Source organism: Phragmites australis, chromosome 5 (assembly GCF_958298935.1).
Source record: "Phragmites australis chromosome 5, lpPhrAust1.1, whole genome shotgun sequence".
Classification (NCBI taxonomy): domain Eukaryota; kingdom Viridiplantae; phylum Streptophyta; class Magnoliopsida; order Poales; family Poaceae; genus Phragmites; species Phragmites australis.
Genome location: NC_084925.1, coordinates 38,262,876 through 38,286,765, shown reverse-complemented (window position 1 = coordinate 38,286,765; position 23,890 = coordinate 38,262,876). Strand labels below are relative to the sequence as shown.

At 44.1% G+C, this 23,890-nt stretch overlaps 2 protein-coding genes across 2 annotated transcripts; both read left to right on the top strand.

Moving 5' to 3' along the window:
• Window positions 1–2,386: 2,386 nt before the first annotated feature.
• Window positions 2,387–5,532, top strand: LOC133919531 (probable protein phosphatase 2C 25). Its single transcript, XM_062363948.1, has 5 exons — window positions 2,387–2,537; window positions 2,707–3,159; window positions 3,916–4,280; window positions 4,582–4,818; window positions 4,949–5,532. The coding sequence occupies exons 2-5, from the start codon at window positions 2,850–2,852 to the stop codon at window positions 5,198–5,200; spliced, it is 1,164 nt and encodes a 387-aa protein (XP_062219932.1). The 5' UTR covers window positions 2,387–2,537; window positions 2,707–2,849; the 3' UTR covers window positions 5,201–5,532.
• Window positions 5,533–17,260: 11,728 nt separating this feature from the next.
• On the top strand, window positions 17,261–21,364 carry LOC133917665 (protein REVEILLE 1-like). The gene is made up of 6 exons (XM_062361542.1): window positions 17,261–17,397; window positions 17,522–17,650; window positions 17,783–17,894; window positions 17,994–18,055; window positions 19,431–19,862; window positions 20,225–21,364. Exons 1-6 carry the CDS (start codon window positions 17,383–17,385, stop codon window positions 20,906–20,908), a joined length of 1,434 nt encoding a protein of 477 aa, XP_062217526.1. The 5' UTR covers window positions 17,261–17,382; the 3' UTR covers window positions 20,909–21,364.
• The last annotated feature ends 2,526 nt before the right edge of the window (window positions 21,365–23,890 follow it).

The window sequence follows — 23,890 nt, the reverse complement described above, 5'->3', positions numbered from 1 at the left end:
TAAAATTTAAATAATTTACTCGCGTTTGCCATCTACTCTCGTCGTCTAATCTACCCGCCTCGTTAACGCCTACAGGTATATGATCAATTTTACTAATAAAAAAAGTTAAAGAAATTAAGAAAAAAATCAGCAAAGAATCTACTATCGTTCTGTTTCGGATTTTATCTGAAATCAAATTACGATATCACTCCAGACGTATTCGCTTGATAGTACTTCTACGATACATCCGCGTATACATATCTTAAATTTATACTTGATGTTACTATATCTAATATTTATATTTTTTCAACTTACAGACACTTAAGCTATGTGCTCAATATTTATGAAAGCCCTTGCATGATGATTTGACGATTCCAACACATGAGTTGGACACTTAGCGACGTGCGCAGTATTTATGAAAGCCCTTGCATGATGATTTGACGATTCCCACATCGTTGTTATTTTGGAGGAAAAGTTGGCTTCAATTTAAGTTCCACCATCAACCCGATGAGCTATCATGTGATAAGTCCCAGCGCGGATTTATCTGCTCACGAGAAGGTTCAAACACAATTTAAGCAACGCTAGTTTAGGCATGTAGGTAGAGGAAAGAGACACGAAACCATGAAAACCATGTCTCACCGTTGCAGAAGCCCAGGAAAGGGAGATCCGGGGTCAAAGTTCACAGACAGTTCGAGCAATCGACCATCGCCGAACCCTGGTGATTATGGGCAGTCAACTTTGAGCAGTGAGGGATGGCGATTTTAAGAAGGGGAAGCAAATACACATAACACGTGTACAGCACGAAACGACGTGGCCTTCAACTTTGCTCGTTTTGGATGGGGCCAAAGCGGATGCGTCTTCCGTTCCTACATTTTCCCCGCACCCCTTCAGTTCCAGCCACAACGGAATGGTGATAAGAGCAAGTGCCATCTGACTCGGCTCACATGTCATGTCTGCCTTGAGACCCACGCACGCACGGCCACCATTACGCTCACCATGTGCGTACGGAGAACTTTTTTATTCCGACTCTTTTTATACTAATATCTTTCAAACTATATTTTCAGGAACTAACTATTACGCTCACCATCTGACTTTTTAAACGAGAACTGGCGCGACAAAAATGTTAGGTCTGAAAATATAGTCCAATAAGAGTTATTATTAAAATATTTAAATAAAAATGATTAAAATAAATAAAAAGTCGCCTAGTGGCCACCGCTCAAAACAGACCTTACCGGCCTGCTCCCCCGACCTTTATCACATCAGCGGCTGCGCTTTTCGATCACCGGAAATAGGCGAGTAACCGCGAGGCACACGTACGTACGCGTACATCGTCGAAAGCGCCGAGCTACTCCTGCACCCTGTCGGCACGCGCGTACGAGACGCATAAAAGCGTTTGGGCCGTGCCCGTGCGCCGCGGTCACAGGTTGCCGGTGACGCGCGCGCGCGCGCCGTCGAGGCTGTTCCGTGCGGCTCGGTTCTGTTCGGCTGGCCTTTTCCTTTCTTCTCCGCGCGCGCTTCCTGTGGAAAGGCACGAGGAAGCCATCGCCTATCGCGGCCGCGCTCGCTTGCGTGCTCTGCTTATATCGTCCAGTTCTCCTCTCTCGCGGAGTTCTTGCCGCCGTGATCTCATTCGGCGTGCTCTTTTCTGCACTTTATCTGCGCCTTTTCACTGTACGACCTGATCTGGAGCTCAGAGGGCCAAGGAGCTTTATCCTGGAGCGTCTTTCTCCACACGCTCAAGGCTCAGCGTCATGAGTACTATTGAATGGCAGCGAAAGTTTTGTGTTCGCTTTAATTCGCCACCGTTCAAATCTTCAATTCGATTTATTGCAGAAAATAAAATTCATAGCCTGTAGTGTGACATGCTACCGGCTGCAACGGCCAAACTTCTGTCTGGACGTGTTTATTTCTCGTGATCAAGTGACAGGTCCACTGCGTCCATATATAATTAAGGCTATACTATGAGTAGTCTTTAATGAAAATAAAATAAAACAGGAACCTAATTTATGATTGTACCAGACTGTCCAATTATACTGCTCCTGAAGGCAACAAAAGAGACATGGATCAAGACGAGAACTTCTTCTCTTTTTGGGGGTCCTTTTGCACACAATTGACTAAACTCCTGCCACAGAAAATTAAAAGAAAAAAATCATAAAAGTGTACATGCTCTGATAAGGCTCAAATATTCTAGAGGATAATCTTCCAAAAAAAATCGCGCTAGAAATAATTCATGCGCTTTCTTGCAGAAAGTCAAAGCCCTCCCAATCCAGCGATTCCAGACCCCAGTCGCGGTCACAGGTGAGCGCTTTTGCTTTTTCTGTGCACTTTTTTTTGCACTTTTGTCCGGCTGCCACGATCGTAAATAACCCCAACCTCAGCGGCATTCCGGCCAAACGGCTCTATAAATTGCTCCGGTCCCCAGCAAAACTGACTTAGAGGACCCGCCTGTTCCTCCTCACTCGCGATCCGAACTCCAAAGTCAAAACCCTTGAGCCCATGATTTCGCTGATTTCTTAAGGCAAAATCCAAGTGTTGTAGTGATACGCGCGGGCGTTTCGGTAAGCTTCTGACCCAGCTTCTGAGAGTTCTCTCTTCAATCCGCGATTCTCGTGGTTTGAGGAGAAGCAATCTGAATAAAAGATCGTGCTCCCTGTCGGATGATGTATTTAATTTCTCTAAAAGGACGGGGAATTGCCCTCCAAAATCTAATCTTTCGTCATGTTACAGGTGAAATTGTAGATTCTTGGCCATTGTGATCTCGGGGAGACGCACGAAGAGGGGGGACTCTGTGGTGAAAGCCCAATTCGGTGCGGTTCTGGGGTTCCGGAAGCGGCGTCTTTCGAGAGGAGGCGGCAGTAGGGAAATGAGGGATGTGGTCGTGGTTGTCGAAGATTGCGTCCGCGTGCTTGGGCCCGATCCGGAGGTACGCGCGTATGAGGAAGGATGAGGATGGCAGCGACAATGGCCGTGGCGTCGCCGACGACCTGCTCTGGTCGCGTGACATTGGGCGCCACGCGGTGGGCGAGTTCTCATTTGCCGTTGCCCAGGCCAACGAGGCGTTGGAGGACCACAGCCAGGTCGAGACGGGCGCAGCCGCCACCTTCGTCGGCGTCTACGACGGCCACGGCGGCGCCGAGGCTGCCCGCTTCATATCTGACCACCTCTTCGCACACCTCATCCGTAAGTAGTCACCTCCCTCAACTTGTAAAAGAAGCACTCAATTCACCTGTAGAATAATGATGACGATAACAATTTAGGTTTCACACCTTAGTAGCTTATTGACTGATGCTGATGGATTTTTGCAATTCGCGTCCACAAAAGAAAAAGGTGATGGATTTTTTCTCCGTTGTGGACTTTAGTGCCTTAGTAGTGATCTTTGCCTGTTGGTTCTGCAATCGGTGCTGTCATTTTTTTTAGTTGAGCATTACTGTATATATTAAAAGAGTTGTACGTGAAGTATTTCCCTTTAGGAGCTGTTTTGCCGATGGTGTAATTACTGTTTTTAGTAGATTATTACTTTTGTTTTTTGAAACATCAATCCTTGTCATGTTTGGAAAATTGGAGCTACCTTTGCTGAGTGCTTTTTCCTCGGCGCAATACATGTTGGATTACTTTCCACTTATTGAGTATGCTGTTGTTTCATGAGCAGAACAATGGGCAACGTAATGCTCTTGTCAGTGACTGAGTGGATTCTGATCATTGGACGAGCTATCAATATTCGTGGTCCTTTGCAATATCAGATTAGGTAGATTCTTGTCGTGTTCAATTGCTCAACTTTATGTTGTGTAATTCTGGCAGACTGTTTTCACTTACTGAGATGCTGCTGAGTACCTGTGGCTACTGTGACCTGATTCTTATCCTTACAAATGGCAAGCATATTACAGCTGATCCAATTTTCTACGTTGTGCTAAAATAATATCTTCTGCTCTCTTGTAGGACTTGCTCAAGAAAATGGGACACTATCTGAGAATGTTGTTCGAAGTGCATTTTCTGCTACTGAGGAAGGCTTCTTGTCACTTGTGCGAAGAACACATTTCATAAAGCCTTTGATTTCTGCAGTTGGATCTTGCTGTCTAGTTGGGGTCATATGGAGAGGAACGCTGTATGTGGCTAATCTAGGTGATTCCAGGGCTGTTATTGGCTGTTTAGGTAGATCAAACAAGATTGTTGCCGAGCCACTTACAAGAGATCATAATGCAAGTGTGGAGGAAGTGAGGCAGGAACTTATATCTCGTCATCCAGATGATTCGCAAATTGTTGTTCTCAAGCATGGTGTTTGGCGCATCAAAGGCATTATTCAGGTTGGTAAACAACTGTTACTGCATCAGAACACTTGTTTCTTGCTTAAAGATGGAGGATGCTTGTGGTTTTGTTTCGGTAAATATAACTGACAGTTTAATGGATGTTAGTGATATAGTAATATTTTAGCTTGTTAGAAAGAGAACTGCAATACTGGTTTTCGATTCTCCAATGTGTGAACACAGAGACATGTCAAACCTGCAACACATGATCATAGTAGTATCGTACAGAAACTATTGGATACTTTCTTGCCAAACTTTTAGTGATGTCCTTTCCATCATGTTTCCTGATTATTGCTATCAGGTTTCAAGGACAATAGGGGATGCCTATTTGAAGAGGCAGGAATTCGCTCTTGATCCATCTATTACTCGTTTCCGCCTTTCTGAGCCTCTCCGCCGGCCTGTTCTTAGGGCAGATCCATCTATCTGTACAAGAGTGCTTCGTCCACAAGATAAATTCATTATTTTTGCATCTGATGGTCTTTGGGAGCACCTGACAAATCATCAAGCTGTTGAAATTGTCCATGGCAATCCACGAGCAGTATGTCTTGATACCATTTCTTACATGCGCATAATTCTTTTTCGTTGGTCTTTGGGATAAGGCCTAAGTGGCAACATGTAGTTCTCTTTCTTCGAAAGATGCTAAATCTAATGTCCATATTTTTTTATAGGGAATTGCAAAGAGACTAGTAAGAGCAGCGTTGAAACAAGCTGCACGGAAGAGGGAAATGAGGTATGATGATCTCAAGAAAGTTGAAAAAGGAGTGCGCCGCTTCTTCCATGATGACATTACAGTAGTCGTTGTTTACATTGATCATGCGCTCTTGCAAGAGAGGGATGCTACTGTGCCAGAACTTTCAGTCCGTGGGTTTGTGGATTCAGTCGGTCCCTCAGGGTTTTCAGGGGTTACCGCCCTATCCTGACTTGCTAATTTAGCATCACAATTTTGACGTACGGCATTCCAGTACCATTGAGCATCTGAGTGTTATGCTTCATAATAAGCCTGTTTTCAGTTTTGTTTTTGCTGAGTACTTCATGGCACTTTGAAACGGTGGTTTACAACTCTACGTGGTCTAATCTACTCAAAATAAGCTCGGCATGTCTAGTATGATTAATATGGTTGTGAAATATTTTGTGCAATTGTGAGTTTCTGGAATTGTTACTTTGGAACATCCTGGGGCTAAGGCTTGGGTACTGGGCAACATAGATTGCCTACAAGCTCTGTTTGGGGAGAATATTATTCTGAATTTCCGAATGCTTCGATTCTTTTCTCATGCCTCTGCGGACCAGCTGTTTGTTGCTGCTCTCTGCATTTTGGGTGTGTATTTTTGTTGATGCAATGATGCTGATTGGTAGCACCATTCCATATTTCAGATTTCACTTCAATTTTCTTTTCCTGATTACCACTCTGGAGTATGGAATGCAGAAGTCGTAGCGTAAGCATACTTTCAGCCTTTTTTTTAAAAAAAATATCTTTCAGCGTTATGTTGATTCCGGGGTGAAGTGGGCAGTCGAGTGGTCTATTGTTTCATACTCTAATCCGGGTATGGGGTTTGAATATACAGTGGTTTGTAGTTTTGATTACTGCGTTCACCATCTGATCGGATGGCATGGCGCCTCTTCTTGATTCGGCCAGAGGCGACCCTGAGCGTGGCGTTTTGATCGGCCACAGGTTACCCAGGCTGGGGGAGCCGGGGTGATGGCCTGGTGGGGACTAGCAGATCTTTCTTACACCCAGAGCCGAGCGGGGCGGCCTTACGCCAAAATCCGCTCTGGGGACGGGCGAGTGCCTGTGCCGGCGCGTCAGGGGCTCAGGGCGGGTGCTGATGTTGAAGCTGGCAGTTGGCACCAATGTTTGATGGGCCGCTCCGCAGGTGGGCTACGCTGCATGTTTGCAATAAGCTAGGCGGCGGCTCCGCTGGGCAGTGGACGAGTGGAGAAACACTAGATAGAAGTAGCCTCGCAATGCTGCATGTTTCCAACTAGCAACCAAACTATCCCCTTTTACTTTAATACAGAAGAGTTGTTCTTAAACAAACTTTTTTTTGTTAAAATTAAATTTTCCGTAGACGCGATCTCTATTTACCTCTCAAAAGACACTGAGATTATGCATAACTCTTTATAAGGCCCAATTATTGCGACGTGGACCGTATGCATATAACTGTACCCCCAATACCTTACTGTAGATCCACATTGACCCCAGATGTGTGCACGTCGCTGGCCAGATGTCGTGAAATGGAACAATACATCTCGCCAGGAGCCAATCAAGACGGAGCGAAACAAAATATCCTGGCCAGAAAAATGACTAGATACCCTTTAGGGCCGTTTGGATCGAAGGTTTCCACGTATGAAAAGAAACGAATTCATCTTCGTTCTTTATCTAGTGTGGTAGTTTGGATCCATATAAAGAAATACTATTAACTAACTCTTACTGGATGGACGAGAGAACGGCAAACACTCCTAGCTAACTCCTACTGGATGGAAGAGAGAATGTTGCTGTGTGGAGAATGAACTAGGGCATGTTTAGTTGTCCGCATTAGGATTATTTTGACTCTGTTTGTAGGTATGTTTTTACGGAGAACGTGGTTTGGTTGCTTATATGCATTGTTACTTTTTATTTCTGCGGATGCAATTATATAGTTAAAGCTTGGTCCGATGAATGCGTCTGAATCGAGCTTCTCTATGAAGTTTGGATCGTGGATGCATTGTATTTGCTACAGTGCTGCAACGAGTCCACTCGTTAGTCTCAGGTGCAGATTCACTATATCCGTCCATACAGAACCAAATACCTTCATATGGTCATTGCATCCAAAGGTGTAGGGATAATTGCATTCGCCCATACAGACAACCAAATACTTTTTTTTTAAATTACTATATATACTCAGCCCGCTTCTACTTTTTAAAAATATACGATGCAGCTATACGAAAACCCATACAATCAATCGGACACACCCTAAGTGTGTGTTGTCTCACGCATGTAACTTATATAGCAACAACAAAGGCAGAGTAGCAACGGCTGTGAGAATGGCTATTTTCTTGTTCAATGTGAAATACTAAACATTAAAAAAAGTTCTGCAATTCAAAGTAAAATCACATTCCTATGTTTTGGATCCATATAGTTTTTCACTTTTCTTGTTCCTGTATTTTTCTCTTATTACCATGTGGGGGAGTGATACCATGTTGACTCTCATTTATTGACTTTGGTCACATCAGTCAACCACAAAGGCAAAATAACAATGCTAATGCTGTGATAGAGATATTTTTACTATGCTCTGCAGAGATAAGGTCAAAGGGCATACGATGGAGACCCGAGATGCAAGTGATGATCCTGATGGAAAAAGAAAGGAACACCGAAGGGCGGAAGCAATAGCAAAACCTGGGAGGTGAAGCCCAGACGCGAGGCGAAGGGCGAGGCCCAGACGAAGAGCAGATACTAAAGCCTGGAGGATGAAGGGATACAACAAAGTTCGGAGGATGAAGGGATACAATGAAAAGACGTTCGATAAGAACGTGAAGGCCTATCCCAAGAGGAGCCTGCGGGTTAATGAGAATCTGACGGGATGATGACCAGAAGGAATTCACTAGTAGCCCAGAAGGGAGACTCGACATGAGCCCCTTAGGACACATGTCGGGTTCAGTTAGGTTAGGGATTTCTAAATGTACATTGACGGTAATACCCAAGAATGTTTTGGGATTATTCCTAATGTCTAGTGGAATATTCCTGTGGATAAGATATACAAATGTAATGATGATTGTGGTGGTTGATGTATGACTATAAATACTTCCAACCATCTGATGTAATGTTTACAATCTTTACACTCACTATTACTAGTTCACTGTTCTCTATGTTGTGATCAAGATCCACATATTTTGTTTTTTTTTCTATTCTTCTGTTTCCCACTCCTTCGTCCCAAACAAAACTTCATCGAGTGGTCCACTGAAGCATTCGGAACAATTGTGACCCCCCCCCCCCCGCGTAGTGAGTGAACAACAATGACGTCAAATCTATCGATTGGGCGTACGTAGAGATGCAAGCGGGTAGCTAATGGATGAGAGTTGTAGCGAACATGTTCCTCTTAGGATATGTATGTGATTTTGATGATTAATGACAACATAGTCAGTGAGACTAATATGTTTGTCAAGTATATACTTTAATAGATCTCATGGATGCAATACATGAAGAAGTCACCGAAATCGAGACAAAGTTTGATTGAATTGGAGAAGTTTCTAAAAAAATGACTACACCGGATGGTCCGGTGATACACGAGTTGTACACAACAGAGTATTTATGTTAGAAGAGCTCAAAGAAGAATCTACACGTCAGATGGTCCGACGCTCTGGAGAACAACACGCTGGAGTATTTCTGACAGAGAGTGAGAAAATATTTATGCACACTAGAAGGTACGATGCTAACACTCACCGGAGTATTTGTGTACACCAGAAGGTCTGACGCTCTGAGTTGTTCTTGTCAGATGGTTGTGCCAGAGTATTTGTTGCAGAAAAGGTTGAAAGTGCTAAAGAATAAAGATCAACACACCGGAAGGTCTGGCGCTCTAAAGTTCAACACGCTAGAGCAATTCTTGCAAAGAAGGTTTCAGTGGTGGTCTGGCTCAAGTCTACATGTCGGATGGTCCGATGGCGGAGTTCAAGATACACTAGAATGTTTGGTATTCACAGATGGTTAGTGGAGTTCCAACAACTAGTTTATGCTAGTGTACACACCAGATATTTCGGTGTTTGTACTATTATCAACGCCAGAACATCCAATCTTTATAGTTTTTGTGAGCCGTTAGGGCAATGGCTAGTTGGCAAGTTTGAGACTATAAATACTCCTCCACTCGGTCATTTGAAGGTGCTGAAGTCCAGAGAAGCTCATATACACTTGAAAAGATATTTAAGCCATCAAAGTGCTAAAAGTGATCATCCAAGACAATTAAGTACAAGATTAGAGAGTGATTAGTATTTATAGGTTTAGAGAGAAGCGTTGCTAGATGCTGCAACCTAGAGAGTGGATCAAGAAGTGATGCAATCTTGTACCGAGAGGTACGCTGATGTATTGGAGTCTTGGTGACTCGCCGACACTTTGGGTCTTGGTGGTTCAAGCTTGTTGACCCTCTAACTTGGTGTGAAGCGGCGACAAGAAGCATTTACGGGGACGCGGAAGCCCACATTAGTGGCAAAAGCTCCAAAGTGAAGATGACGTACAAGTGACCGAAAGAGAGGTTAATGGTGAGACTTTGCCTTGGTGGCTTGGTGGTTCACCGTGCTTGAGGCATTGCCTTGGTGGCTTGGTACCTCAAGAGCTGTGACCGGAAGAGTCTTAGCGACCGAGAGCATATCCTTTGTGGAGCTCCAACGTGAATTAGTGGTGGCTTGTGTGCCATCGAACCACGAGATAAAAATCCTTATGCCAAGTTTGCTCTCTCAACCTTATTTATGTTTCCGCATTTACATACTTGCAATATACTTTTGCGCACTTACCTTCCTAGAGTAGGTTATAAACCTTTTGAACGGTAGAGTAGACACACAAGGTAAACTTAGAGCATATTTAGATATAAATTGATATATGTTTATCTTGTGAAGTTTTTTAGAGCCATTTAGGATTTTAACTGTCATAATTCACCCCTCCTTAGGACATCACCAATTCTCACAAGTGGTATAGGAGTTTCATGCTTTTGATATGCTTAACATCCTAGAGAGTTGTGACGTCCGAAGTTGGGATGTATATCGGTAGTGCTCCACACTTTAATGACACTAATTTCTCCTGTTGAAAAATTTGAATGACTTGTTTTCTACAAGTTAAAGGTTTAGATGTTTGGAGGATCATCGAAGAATGGATGAGACAACGTCTCACAAATAAGGAGAGGCAATCCGATGCTATAGCGAAGAGTATCATTTTATCATTTCTTCGCATCGATGCTTTCAATAGAGTATATTCTCTCTTACCAATGCACATGACATTTTAAATAACCTTATTGAAATATATGAAGGCACAAAGGATGTGTGCAATGAGAAATATCATATGTTTGTCACTAAGCTCAATAACATTAAACAATTTGCCCATAAAAATGCTAATGAAATGTACCCATGTTTGAATATTCTTGTCAATAAGATCAATGGGCTCGGTTTGACGCAAATTGAAGACGCTTGAAGGTTTGACGCAAATTGAAGACGCTTGAAGAATACTTCAAGCTCTTCTTCCGAAGTACAAGCTAATTGTCTCCATCATCTACGACAATCACGACAAGAGCTTTACCACCCGCTCCTCTAAGAGAAACTCTTTCTCAAGGTCGTTATTATGCAAGTCATCATCACACAAGTGCCTTATGGCTAAATATATAAAAAATGATGTAAGTAATGATGAATCCGATGATGATTCACCCTCCCATGGATAACTTCTTAATTCGATCAATGGGTAAAAAAGGGCCTTAAAGAAACAATCTAAAGAACTTAAGAAATTCAATACTCTTAATGACATTCATGCCACCCTTGTTTTGAATCATAAATAATTATTGAACAAATTTGAATTACTAAACAAGTAGCATGAAGAGATTAAGGCAAAATTTAAGTGCATTGAACATCAATCTAAGGTCATTTTGAAGCAACCTACATCTCTCTTTAATTTCAATTCTAAGATAGATGATTCCACTTCTTGTGATGATTTAATTGTTACATCTAGCTCACTCCTTTGTAATGAGATATGTGTTAAGAATATATTTGTAGAACCATCTAATGAACTCATTGTGCAAAAGAATGATTAGCTCAAGCAAGAAGTGAAGAAGCTTAAGGAAGACTTGACAAGATTAAGGGGCAAATGATATGTTCAACCTCCCCAAGATAACTATGATAACATGGTAAACAAGCTTGCGGAGGGGTTCACCGTGATATGTTTCAAGTGCCATCAAGAAGACTACAAGTCCTTCCAATACAAGCATGTCAAGAAGGAGACCAATGAGAAGAATAAGATGATGAACCTCTCCAATAAGACTTCCAATATCTACATCAAATTTGACTACAAGATCAAGACTAAGAGCAACCACTACAAGCTCAAGAAGAAGAACAATTGCAAAATGGTTGCACATATTGTTAGGAGAAATGATTGGGGGTGAGTCAACCCATTTGGGTGCCCAAGAAAGTCATCACCAATATGAAGAAGCCTCAATCGGTTTAGATTTCAAAGAAGACTTAAAGCCCACGCGTCTCGAGGATTTAAAGACTTAGCTCACAAGATGAAGTGAATGTTCAAACATAGAAGCCAAGTGTACAAGATTGGGCATATTGATGAAGATCATGATCATCATATACCCAAATCTCCATTCAAATGTAAAAAGAGGTAATGGTACTAGATGCAAAATTCTTTTCAATTGGTTAGGTGTAGATGCTTACAATTGAGTTGAAATTGCTCTTGCATATGAAATTCACTTAACCTTGTGGTCGAGTGTTTGCTAATTATCCAAATTGCATTCTCCTTTGAATTGGACTATTTATAAGTACCCATTATAGATTAAGTCTTGTGAGTACCTTCGTACTCACGTGCTTTATTTGCTTTTCAGGTGAGATAGATCTAGTTTTTTGCTACTTTACGCCCACCGATGTTGGCGACGGGAAGGAGTAGTGTCATTCTACTCAAGTGTTCTTATTTTGGGGTGGCGCCTTAGAGCAATGGCGCTACCCATATTTTTTCGTTATGTAACTCTTTTCACTGTGTAGCTACTCTAACAATGTTCAATTTATGTTTTTGTTGTAAATACTAGTCTACTTAAAGACTTGTAACTTAATTTAATTACTCGGTCTTTATTATGTCTTATGATGATGTGCTTGTTGTAAATGCATGTAATCTGATCTTGGGCATAAAACACAAGCCAGAACTATCGATGTGATATTCTAGTTAATTGTATAGTCATGATTAGATAAATGATCGACTAAATGATTAATTAGAATATTATCTAGACAGTTCCTCAGAAAAAATGGAGTGGGGAGAGCTCTAATGACTTTAGCTTGGAGTATTTTCGTGGGAGCACCAGCAGCAAAAAAAGGGGGTGAGAGGGTATTTATATATGACCCCTAAAAACTAGCCATTAAAACCAACAGAGAGTATAGTCTGAAACTTTTGGGTTCAATCTGGAACTTCCAGATTACAAAGGTTAAAACCCGCCCGAGGACCCCTACCTAGATCAAGTTTGAAACATCCAAACTGACAAAAAATCCGGAACTTCTGGGTTCAATATGAAACTTTCGGATTGAAACTTCAAACCACGATAGAGAACCCCAAACCGGATGTCATCCGGAATTTCCAGCCAATCCAGAACTTCCATATTGAAACTTCAAGCTATGATAGAGAACCCCAAACTGGATGTCATCCAAAACTTCCAGTTTCAATCCGGAACTTCCAAAATTAGCACAGCTGACCCTCTGAAAAACAGCGATAACTTTTGATCTCGATGTCCGATTTTGATGATTTTGGACTCTACGGAAAGCTTATTAAGAGCGCTACCTATCTCACTAGAAATCATGATCTCAAACATATTAGATCAAAACTATGAACACTCTAAAACATATTTCAGACACCTTTACACTTTTAGCACCGGACTCCTAAAGCGAACTTTCAACACAAACTCAAGTTAGCACTACCTGGTATTCATGGGTGTTTTGTATCTCTCACTTTGGGTTATTTAGACACTCTTGAGCACTAAGACACATCAAAATATCCTATGTTTCATCTCTCTTAATAGTGTGGCATATCTATTCTCAAATTCAAATGAAAAACTAGTTTGAACCACTTTGAGCCTTTAAATACATTTTAGTATCATTTCTTTCTTTCAAACCTTGAGGGTTGCCAACTTCCATATAAAATTCACTCTATCTCTTATTGATTCTTCATGTGATTGATGCGAATCACTCATAGCTTCTCATAGCCTCGCACGGTCCATTGACGCAAAGTCTTCACTCGCCCTTCACCACCGCCTTGGTTCTTCGGCGCCAAGCTCTTTGCTTTCCCTTCACCTTCAGATTGTCCATCGTAGCTGAACATCACTTGCCCTTCACCATCTTACCATAGAAAATCACTTTGTATCCGATATCTTCAATGAATTCACTTTATCATATATGGAGTTCAATCTTTATTCTTCACTCTTGGCATATTGGATATGTCAACTTAACTTATTTCTTCTTATGGATCCTAACCTCAACTCACTCTCAAGCACAAAGTACATAGGTTAGTCCATAAAACTTTATTGATAACTTTATACCTTAAGTCACTTAATCTCCATAAGTGACTTAGCCTTCACGTTTATTATCAATCTTTTTGAGCTTCTTCTTCTTCTTCTCTACCTAGAGCTCATTTATCTTGATGCATATCTTTGATCTTCATGGCATTCCTCAATGAATCCATATCTTATCACTATATATCTCCTATGGGATAATTTATTGACAATTCTCAACAATATTGTTAGTCTATAGGAATTATCATTAATTTACCTGAGCATCACCTAAAGCTCATTCATCTTAATTCATATCTCTTTTCCATGCATCTCCTATGGAACAACCTACTAATAATTCTTAATAATATTGTTAGTTTATAGGTATTTTTATTAATTATCAAAACCACACTTAGGGGCTAGATGCATTTTTAGTTTGATAAGCACATGCTCGGCAAGGTCCATGCTTATGTCTATATTGTGGAGTTCTAGAAGAAAGGGATTGCCGCACGCCCACTTCCTGCTGATCATGCAGGGCAAGTAAAAGCTCATGTGTCTGAAGTAGTATGATTATATCATCTCTGGTGAGCTCCTGGATAAGCACAAGTACCCATACCTATACAAGATGATCGTCAAGCACATGATGCATGGCCCATGTGGTGTGTTGAACTCCCAGTGCCCGTGCACAAAGTACCATGGGTCATGCAAGAACCATTATCTGCGTTCTTTCAATGCGACTACCATGCAAGGCAAGGACTCTTACCTGGTGTATAGGAGACGTGATGACGGTTGCCACACAATGGTTCAAAAATGTTAGCTAGACAACAAGTGTGTCGTCCCTTACAACCCTTACATGTTGTTGATGTTCATCTGCCACATCAATATTGAAGTCTACTCGAGCATAAAGGTTGTCAAGTACCAGTTCAAGTATATATATAAGGGCCATGATCAGGCATCCATATCTATGAATGAGGCCGACAATAATGACATCGACCAGATCAAGCAGTACTGGGAGGCGAGGTGGGTTACCCCTCGGAAGCCTTGTGGAGGATATACAACTTTGACCTGAGAAAGAACTCTTCACCTGTGATGCAACTACAACTTCATCTCTCGAACATGCACATGATTTCATACCGATGGGGGTAGGACATACTGGAGGTGCTTGACGGTGATGATACCGAGAAGTCGATGCTGACAGATGCCATTGTCGCTCCGAAAGCTCTTTGCAACAATATTGGTATTTTATGAACATAGCGATATACGTGGCCTCTGGAACAGACACCTTGAGGCAATGTCGGATGACTATCATCGCACCAATCAATGTGCACACACGGTCGAATAGAATGTTTTGATAGATGCCAGGAACATGCTGCAATCAATAGGGAAGGATATAAGATCATTCCTTCTTCCTGAGATCGATGAGGCACTTGACATGGCAAACGGTGTGCTGAGGGAGATATTTGAGGAGTCTATGATCAATGTGGCCTACGACGACATTCTAGCCGTGGTTGACATCGGCGAAGGAGGCATGTTCTTTGTTGATGGCCCGAGAGGCGCGGGGAAGACTTTTCTTTACAAGTCACTGCTTGCGACGATTCGCGACCAAGGGAAGATCGCCATGGCGACGGCTACATTTGGTGTTGCCTCTTCTATAATGCCCGGAGAAAGAACCGCATACTTGCAATTCAAGATACCTCTGAGCATTGACGTTGGGGGTTCCTATAGTTTCACAAAGCATAGTGGGATGGCTAAACTTCTGCAGTCGACGTCACTGATTATGTGGGATGAAGCCCCTATGACTAAAAGGCAAGCGGTGGAGGCCTTGGATAACAGCATACGCGATATAATGGGCTGACCAGATGTCTCGTTCGGCGAAAAGATTATTGTGTTTGGTGGTGACTTTAGATAGGTCCTCCTTGTTGTTCGAAAGGTCCTGGTAGTTGATTCGATGCTGCGCAGGCCCTACCTATGAGAGCGTATACGATACCTAAGGCTCATACGTAACATGATGGCTTAGGGTGACCCATAGTTTGTGGAATACCTGATGTGCATCGGTAATAGCATCGAGGTGACTGATGGTGATAGTAGCATACAACTTCCTGATGATATATGTGTGTCATATACAGGAAAGGATGCAGACCTCGATAAACTTATAGATAGTGTGTTTCTGATGCTCAACGCTAACCTAGCTGACTCAAACTACATCATGTTGAGAGCCATCCTGTCCACACAAAACGAGTTCGTGGATACAATTAACATGAAGATGATTGGTCATTTCTGGAGATGAGATAATGTACCATAGCTTCGATCGCGCTGAAGATGACCCCACTACTACTACTCCAGAATTTCTTAACTCTCTGACCCCAAACAGCTAGATAGTTTTTCTTTTTCTCTTTAAAACGAGAGAAAAAAGCAGAGGCCTTCGACGATATATTCTTCTCCCTGATATGCACAAAGATCGTGCTGTCCGGATGTCCAGTGTCTTCCGATATTTCATGACGCTTTCCTTGTTGCGTTAATGTATCTAGTTGACACTGTATCACTTTGTTAATTAGAGCTCACTTTTAACTTCGAAGACGTTTCTCATGTTCACTCAAAAGAGTAATTACCGAACATTACTAGTTGTCTGGCTTGATATTTAGGTACTACTTCAAGTAAGTACCTGATGCACTTATCCCTTGACTTACACATGTTAGACGGTGACGGACCTAAGGTTTTAATCTGGTTGTACATACCATGCTCGTACTCATGTTGCAACCACCACCACTATGCCCTGTCTCATTTGTGCCTGTGCCTCCACGTCCTGCCTGGCTGGTGCTCGCGCCACTACAGTGGCTCACCTAGCTCGTGCCCATGCTACCGCGCCATCGTGCCTTGCCTGACTCGAGCATGTGTTTCTGTCACCGCCCTTTAGGCTTGAGCTCGCATCGCGCCCTATCCCTGTAGCCCCTGCCTCGCTCGTGCTTGCGCTGCTGCAGCTCTCCATCTCACAGTCGATGGGTCAAGTGCAGTGCAAGTTAGGTTGTTAGCCATCACACACGTAGTCATTCACGCACACGGTCACAGCCTCTTAGCAACCGACACACTCACGCATGCAGTCATCATGCGTGCCTTGAGGGCGCCTAGGCTACGTGGGCCGTAGGTCATAGGCTATTGCCACGTCAACACCCAACAGATGGTGACGAGATAGACTTAGATAGTTATAGACCATGGTCAATGAACATTCTTACAAAACATAACCTATATAAAAAGATTGCACAAAATTTTAAGTGGACACACCCATGTCCTAAATGGGCCCCCTTAGATGCAGCTTGCATGCCCCCATCAATGGCATTGCACAAAAACGTGCATCAAGAATCTTAGATCTGCCTCACCGCAGGGATCGATCGGCCAACCCACAGAACCGGACGGAAATCCCTACGTTTCAAGGCGCTCTACACATGACCTCGCCCCCATTGGGGCCAAGAACACAGCTCATCACAAGCAGCAATAGCCGGCGTTCACGGCTGTTATCGCCACGCCACCAGAGCACTCGCAAGTCGCAACACATGACAGCGACGGAACCGGAGGAGCAGCCACAGCCACGAGAACGAGCGGCCTCCCGAATTAATTCTCCACCGAATTATTTCTGCCGCGAGTGGGGCGGAAAAGAAAAGGGTGAAAAGAGCCGAGAAAAACGCAGCCAGGAGAAGGGAAAAGTAGAAAGATCCTGTCCGACGTGGCACACTTGTCCATGCTCTTTTTCTCCCGTCCCCTCAATGCCTCTCCCTCCTCTTCTCCAGTGCAACCGGGCCTACGTAACGTTCGCTTCTTTGCCACACCTCCTCCTCCTCGTCCTCATCAACAAGTGCTTGCAAAGGTCGGGGTGGCAACCTTGGGGTTGATTGGTTTGGAATTACAGACAGGAAATGGCCTGTTTGCAGGTACCCTTTTCGATCTTTCCGTCGTGTTTTCTTGGATGTTGGGATGAAATTGAGGTGTTTGGGTTGAACGATATTCTTGGGACCTGATTATTGGATGTTTCTCCCTTTCCCTCGTTGTCCACAGGAAAACTCTATGGCGACCGAGGAAAACGCTGTTGCCGATCGCGCGGGCAGTGAAAACGCCGTGGATCATCGCAACAATCTCCTCGACCCCGGCAACATGGATTTGTCAGGGGAAGAGCATGTACCCAAGGTATATCAACGGCTCGGCCACCCACTCTCTGTTTTCATTGTCTCGGCACCCGAATTGCCGCTGCGTCACCACAGAATCGGTGCGGTCTGTGCGTTCTAAAACTACTTCTTGCTCCCACGCTTGTCCGATCAGGCGCGGAAGCCGTACACGATCACGAAGCAGCGGGAGAAGTGGACCGAGGAGGAGCACAAGCGGTTCTTGGAAGCCCTCCAGCTACACGGCCGCGCCTGGCGCCGCATACAAGGTATGTGTCCGTGGCCCTGTGCACGGGGAGAGGTTCTTGATTCTTGATTAACCTGACGAAGAAACTAACAATCACTCTGCTCTCTGTGCGTGCGTCCAGGGCACATAGGCACCAAGACTGCTGTGCAAATCCGGAGCCACGCGCAGAAGTTCTTCACTAAGGTCGTAACCGTACACCTTTCTCCCCGTGTAAACGAATTCTCTGATCTCTGCCATGAAAAAAATAAAATCAATAGGTTGTGTTACTTGACTGACTTGCCCAAGTCACCCCAATCAATCATGCTAGTGTTGATAGAAAAAATGACACGGTCAAACTTTTTAAGGCCATGTTATTACCAGACTATCCAGTGAGTAAAAGGAGATTTTGTGTAGAAAATATGTTCTTTGTACAAATTGATTCGGCGAGTGCTCCGATGCAAACGCCGGACTATCTAGTGATCATAGTTAAATCCTCGCTAAAAATATGTTCTGTGCAAGAATTAGTCCGTGAGACATGTGCAAGAATTAGTCCGTGAGACATGTAATGAACGCCGGATTATCTGGTGAGCATGTGGATGATTTCTCAAAGAGAATTGCTCTCTGGAAACATCATGTGCATGTTCCGTTAAATACACCGAAATATCCATGAGTTCAAAGGTGGTTTGTATGAGAAGTTTTGCTCTCTGGAAGAAATCGTCCAGTGAAAGCATCCGTGAGGCGCTAGATTATCCGGTGAATGTAAAGATGATTTTGTGCAGAGAAGTTTGCTCTATGGAAAAATTAGTACGGTGTGTTATCTGGGATAGTGCCAGATTATCCGGTGTGTGCAAATGAGATTTTTTTGTCGAAAATTGATTCTATGAAAAATCATCCGGTGAAGCTTCCGATGAGTTCATTTTAGCCATTGTAACGTCTGGTATATGTTAAGGCGCAGTTTAGGGTTCCAATCGAATTAAACTCGCCTAAAGGTCCGGTGTTTAGAAATTTGTTCTTATTGGAATATCCGGTGTTCAAACTAAATCCGAGTCGGTTTGGATTCGAAAATATGTTCGGATTTCTTTCACGTTTTAGCCGATCAGAACATGTTTAGAGTTGGAATAGATTCTTACTTTGATTCTCGACCAAGATCACGTCCCCTTATAAATAGTTGAGGGTCACGGTTGATTGAAAAAATAACTCAGTCAATTGTAACTATTGGGTCTATCTTTTTTTATTTTACTTTATTTTTCTGCACTTTATGGTAGTTTTAAAGTGGTTTCGCTGCTACTTTGAATCTCCGTGCTTTGGATAATAGTTCTTTATTAATTTACTCATAAATGGTTCGAACAGCGATCACAATGTTACCGATCGAAATCCTTTATTTGTTTGTTTATAAATAAGTTGCATGATACTAGTATGAAAAACTATAGTTATTCAGAATCTATATGTTAACGTGGGATTGCTAAATTTCTCGCCCACCAGGTAGTAGAGCAGATGACATGTCGCTTCTTTGACGGGCGCGTTTCTTGCATGCAGTCCTCCTGACATCTTGATTTGCGCCGTGCTCTCTGCTCTGCAGGTCGTCAGAGAATCGTCGGGGAGCAATAGCACCGTAGGCGCCGCGCCGGCGATCCAGATCCCTCCGCCGCGGCCGAAGAGGAAGCCGGCCTACCCGTACCGGCGGAAGATGGACGGCGCTTCCAAGAAGCACGTGCCGGCGCTCAAGCAGCTGGAGAAGCCGGCGGCACTCCGATTGCAGTCCCTGCGCGAGCAGGACGACGGGTCGCCGACGTCGGTGTTGACCACGGCGAAGGCGGTGTTGCGAGCGGACGCGTTGGTTAGCGTGTTCTCGAACAGCTCGGGCGGCAGCAGGTCGGCTCCGTCAGCTGCCGGTTCGAATGAGCATGGCAACGGTGGCGGCTCGCCGGCCTCGTCGGTGGACAGAGAGGACGGCAGCCTAACGTTAAGTATAGCAACCGCTGAGTTGGCTATGAGAGCGCCAAATATCAAGGTATATTCCTTCTTTTCTTAGGCAGTTAGGTAGCAGACATGATATAAGTAGTGACTCTGAAGCATAAGTTCTTTCAATTTGGTGAGAAATAAGACATCCCATACCATGGTAGCAATATAAAGTCTCTAAAAGATGATAGCGCAGTATAAATGTCAATTTTTCAGACAAGAAAATGTTAGAAACATCGCAAGCAATTCTGCTGACACCACTTTAAAGTCTCAAGACACAGAATTTAGATATCTCTGGATCATAAATTTGTGCTTATGTTATGCCCTTGTGCTGTTTTATGTGGAAATAATGTGCTCTGCATGAATGAACTGTCCCCTTCAAATTCTAACATGTTTCTGAAACGTGAATTTCAGGCGTTCGGTGATGCAAAAGAAGTGTCTTGTATAGGATCAGAATCTTCAGTCTTCAAGCTGTTTGGAAAGAAAGTTGTGGTGAATGATTCCTATGACTATGAGCACCTACAGAACGGCAGAGACCTGAAAATGGATTCTTCCCCTGCGACTGCGAGGGTTGCCCAGGCAACCAGAAATGCAATTCATTTTGGTGCCGCAGAAGGGAACTCGTGGAATACATGTCCGAGCAGCAGGCAGCAGCTCATGAATTTCCTTCCCCAGCCGGACGGTTTCGCCGCGCAAACCGTCGTGCCATGGCTCGGCTACAACGGGAGCCTGCCTTGCGCGCTGTTCTACCCGCAGGCGGTGGCTTCGAATCAGAAGCACCAACCTTCAGATGCTCTGGATCCCAAAGGCATGCAGAGGGAAGGATCGTTGACAGGCTCGAACACGGCCTCCAGCTTCGTTCCAACAGGGTCGGCGCCACAGAATTCAGACGCCGCGGAGTCTCACGGCGGGCAAGAAAACACCAGCGAAAGCGACACGGCGCCTGCTGTTCCACCGCTAACGAAGTGCGCGAACTCGGCTTCCTTCAGCCGGAGAGGGTTCTTCCCGTACAAGATATGCGCGGCCGAGAGCGAGGCGTCGCGACCGGTGGCGCCCGGAGAGGAGACCGACGGCGAGCTGACGAAGCTGTGCTTGTAACATCTGAAGCATAACTGAGATAACTCACGGTATATATTTTGGATTGCTCCGGTCTCTTGAGCTGCTCATATGGCTCTGCTCCAGGGAGCTGATCAGCCTGCCTGCCACTTCTCTGAAGCAGCTGGAAACCACATCAGTTTTCCAGAAATGGGGGAGCAATCCTGGTTCTTACTCCTCAGTGTATAGACACGTACGATATGTAATATCCCACTTTTGTTCACTGTGTGATCGTGTAATTTTGCGGTGTTTTTGCCCCAACTTGAGAGATTCAGGGATCAGTAGCTGCTTGCACAAAACCTGGATCAAAGATAGGCCTGTTTGTCATAGTCTGGCAACATGTAAAACTAGGCCTGTACTATCTCAACGAAATGTAACGGGCACGAGACGAACAGAATGTTGTACCTCCTCAAGAAGCAGGGAGGGACATTGATTGACATGAGGCCATGTACAGTATAGAAAAAGTATGGCAATTTCGTAATTATGTATGTCTGTTTATCATAGTCTGCCCACATGTAGAACGTTGTACCTCCTCCAGAAGCAGTGAGGGACATTGGTTGACATAAGGCCATGTACAAAGTAGAAAAAGTATGCGGTTTCGTAATTATGTATGTAACTAATCCTCTTTTCCCTTGTACCCTTTTCCCTAATTGAGTCCCGTAATTGAATGCACCGCTGATCAGCGATCTCTCCTTGTCCCGTTCTTCTCTAGGGCAGTAGGCGAGCTGCTGAGCAGCGATCTGTTTCCCATCCCATTCTCCTCTAGTGATATCGGCAGGGCGGACTTGCGTCAGGTGAGGAGAGGAAATTGGTACTGGCATTCTTGTTTACAGGTTCTTCTTTTTGTTCTTTGGGTTGAAGAAGCTTCGTTTCTCTCACCTCCTCGGCAGACTCCTTGTGGCACCGGCGTCGAGGGAGATCATGGATCCGACGGTCATGGCGCAGCCGCGGAGGTCCGGGACTTGGCGTGGGGAGACCTCCTGCGGCGCGGAGGCACGGCTGTGCTTGGCGGCACCAGTCGGCGGTAAGAACGGTTGATGTTATTTACTGAATCTAGTGTTGCTGTAGACCTATATAACCGCTATGTCCTAGAAGCATCCCATATCAGTAATCACCGATGGTGACCTTGTAATGCAGAGGCCTATTGCAACAATCTTGCCATATTGCAACCACAAGCTGTGCACTTGAAACATTGAGCAAAACATAATACGTGGTTTCCATAATTCTGAAATCAGCCAGGAATTCAGACAGTTTTTATATGACACTTGCTTGACACATGAGTTTGAGACAAAAATGGGTTGCATTTAGAGAACGAAACAAAATTTCCAGCGAGCATACATGCAGGGGCAAAGCTGCATGTTCCCACCCGAGTGCACTGGCACTGGAGAAAAATAAAATCTCAATTATTGGTAATTCAATTTCATCTCTTGTGTAATATCTAGATTCAAATATGTTCACCACTTTTTTCAACAAAGTAAGTTTTATTTACTCTTATCGTCGTAACAATGAGATATAATCATATAAGAGTTTACTCCCGATCTCTACATTGCAAAGATGCATACAACCCGAATGATAAAAAAAAACCAAAAACATAAAGAAAACCTCATATGAAAAGTAAGCTAGAAAAGAGCCATATTGTGGTGATGGATTCATGATCCGCGGTCTAGAATCTCATCCATGTTTGTCAAAGATTGCTCTGACGCTTGCTCCAGTTAGGTAATATTGTTGCTACCATCCCTTGAGTGTTCCACCATTAAAATCCAGACTAAGTACAGAGCCAATATGTACATACATATATAACCTGCAAAGAAAATGAAACTTATCTCTTATCTCTCCTACTTAAAAAAAAGGTAAGGTGTGATCCGTCTGCCAGAATATCCATCTGGGATTCCTCTGCCCGCCCGCTCTGTTTTGCCCGATCGTCTGCCCTCCTTCGTTCACCCAACGAATCGCGCCCGTTTCATGTTTGCTCCTCGCGCCGCCGCCTTCGCTACTTGATCCTCCCCCTCCTCGTGCTCGCTCTCGCCCTCCTCTTCCTCCTCCTCTCCTCGTCCTCCCCCTCCACCTCCCGCCTCTCCAGCCCCCTCACCTCTGCTCTGATTCCGCTTCCTCCTTGCCCACGGCCGCCGCCCCTCCCACCCCCGTCAAGATCTACATGGTGGTGGTGGTGGGGAATTGATGGGGGTGGGAGGAGGGGTGTCGACGTTGGCACTGGTGCCGGCGGTGGAAGAGGCAGGGAAAGAGGGGGAAGGGGAGGTGGCGCGTGAAAGTGAAGCTGAGCAGGGTGGTGGTGGTGTTGTGGGTGTTGGCGACAGTGGTGTTGTGGGCGGGGCTACACTGGTGCTTTCGGCATGCGGCGCTACGCAAGGCAGAGGAGGGGCTCGTTACTATGTGCGAGGAGCGCGCCTGCATGCTACAGGAACAGTTCATCGTCTTCGTCAATCAACGCCGAGCTCCACCACAAAAGCGAGCCTCTTGCAGCTTCACGATACGTGCTTCACTACTAAAGGGATTGAGGTTAGTCCAACTGACTTCAGTAATGATTGGACATAGGCCAAAATTTATCTTTGCGCTTTCGTATGTCACTTCTTATGTATGTTTTAGTGGTCCAACATGTACTCAGAGCCCATTTTCACGCAACACACGCACACAAGCGATTATAGAGGTGTGTTGCATGAAAATAGGTATCAGAGTACGTGTTGAACCACTAAAAGATAACCAAAAAGTAACATATCGAAGTGCAAAGATAGATTTTGGCAGCACAACAATTTACCACCCAAACTGGTTTAGATACGCCTTCACCAAATCCAAATCAACTTACTTACAGGTATTACCACAGTTCACATGATAAGAGATGATACATCATCAAACGAACTCTGTCACGCACCACTAAATATGTTAGATAGGGCCCAACTATTAGAATAGATTTAATAAACAAGAGTGTAGCTATATAATACAGTTGAGAAAAATAGTATAATTTTTCAA

Coding starts and splice junctions, on each gene's coding strand:
- LOC133919531 (XM_062363948.1), top strand. CDS start 2,850: ATGTGGTCGTGGTTGTCGAAGATTGCGTCCGCGTGCTTGGGCCCGATC. Junction 3,160..3,915: donor CCTCTTCGCACACCTCATCC/GTAAGTAGTCAC, acceptor GCTCTCTTGTAG/GACTTGCTCAAGAAAATGGG. Junction 4,281..4,581: donor GCATCAAAGGCATTATTCAG/GTTGGTAAACAA, acceptor TATTGCTATCAG/GTTTCAAGGACAATAGGGGA.
- LOC133917665 (XM_062361542.1), top strand. Junction 17,895..17,993: donor CGCCTGGCGCCGCATACAAG/GTATGTGTCCGT, acceptor GCGTGCGTCCAG/GGCACATAGGCACCAAGACT. Junction 19,863..20,224: donor TGAGAGCGCCAAATATCAAG/GTATATTCCTTC, acceptor CGTGAATTTCAG/GCGTTCGGTGATGCAAAAGA.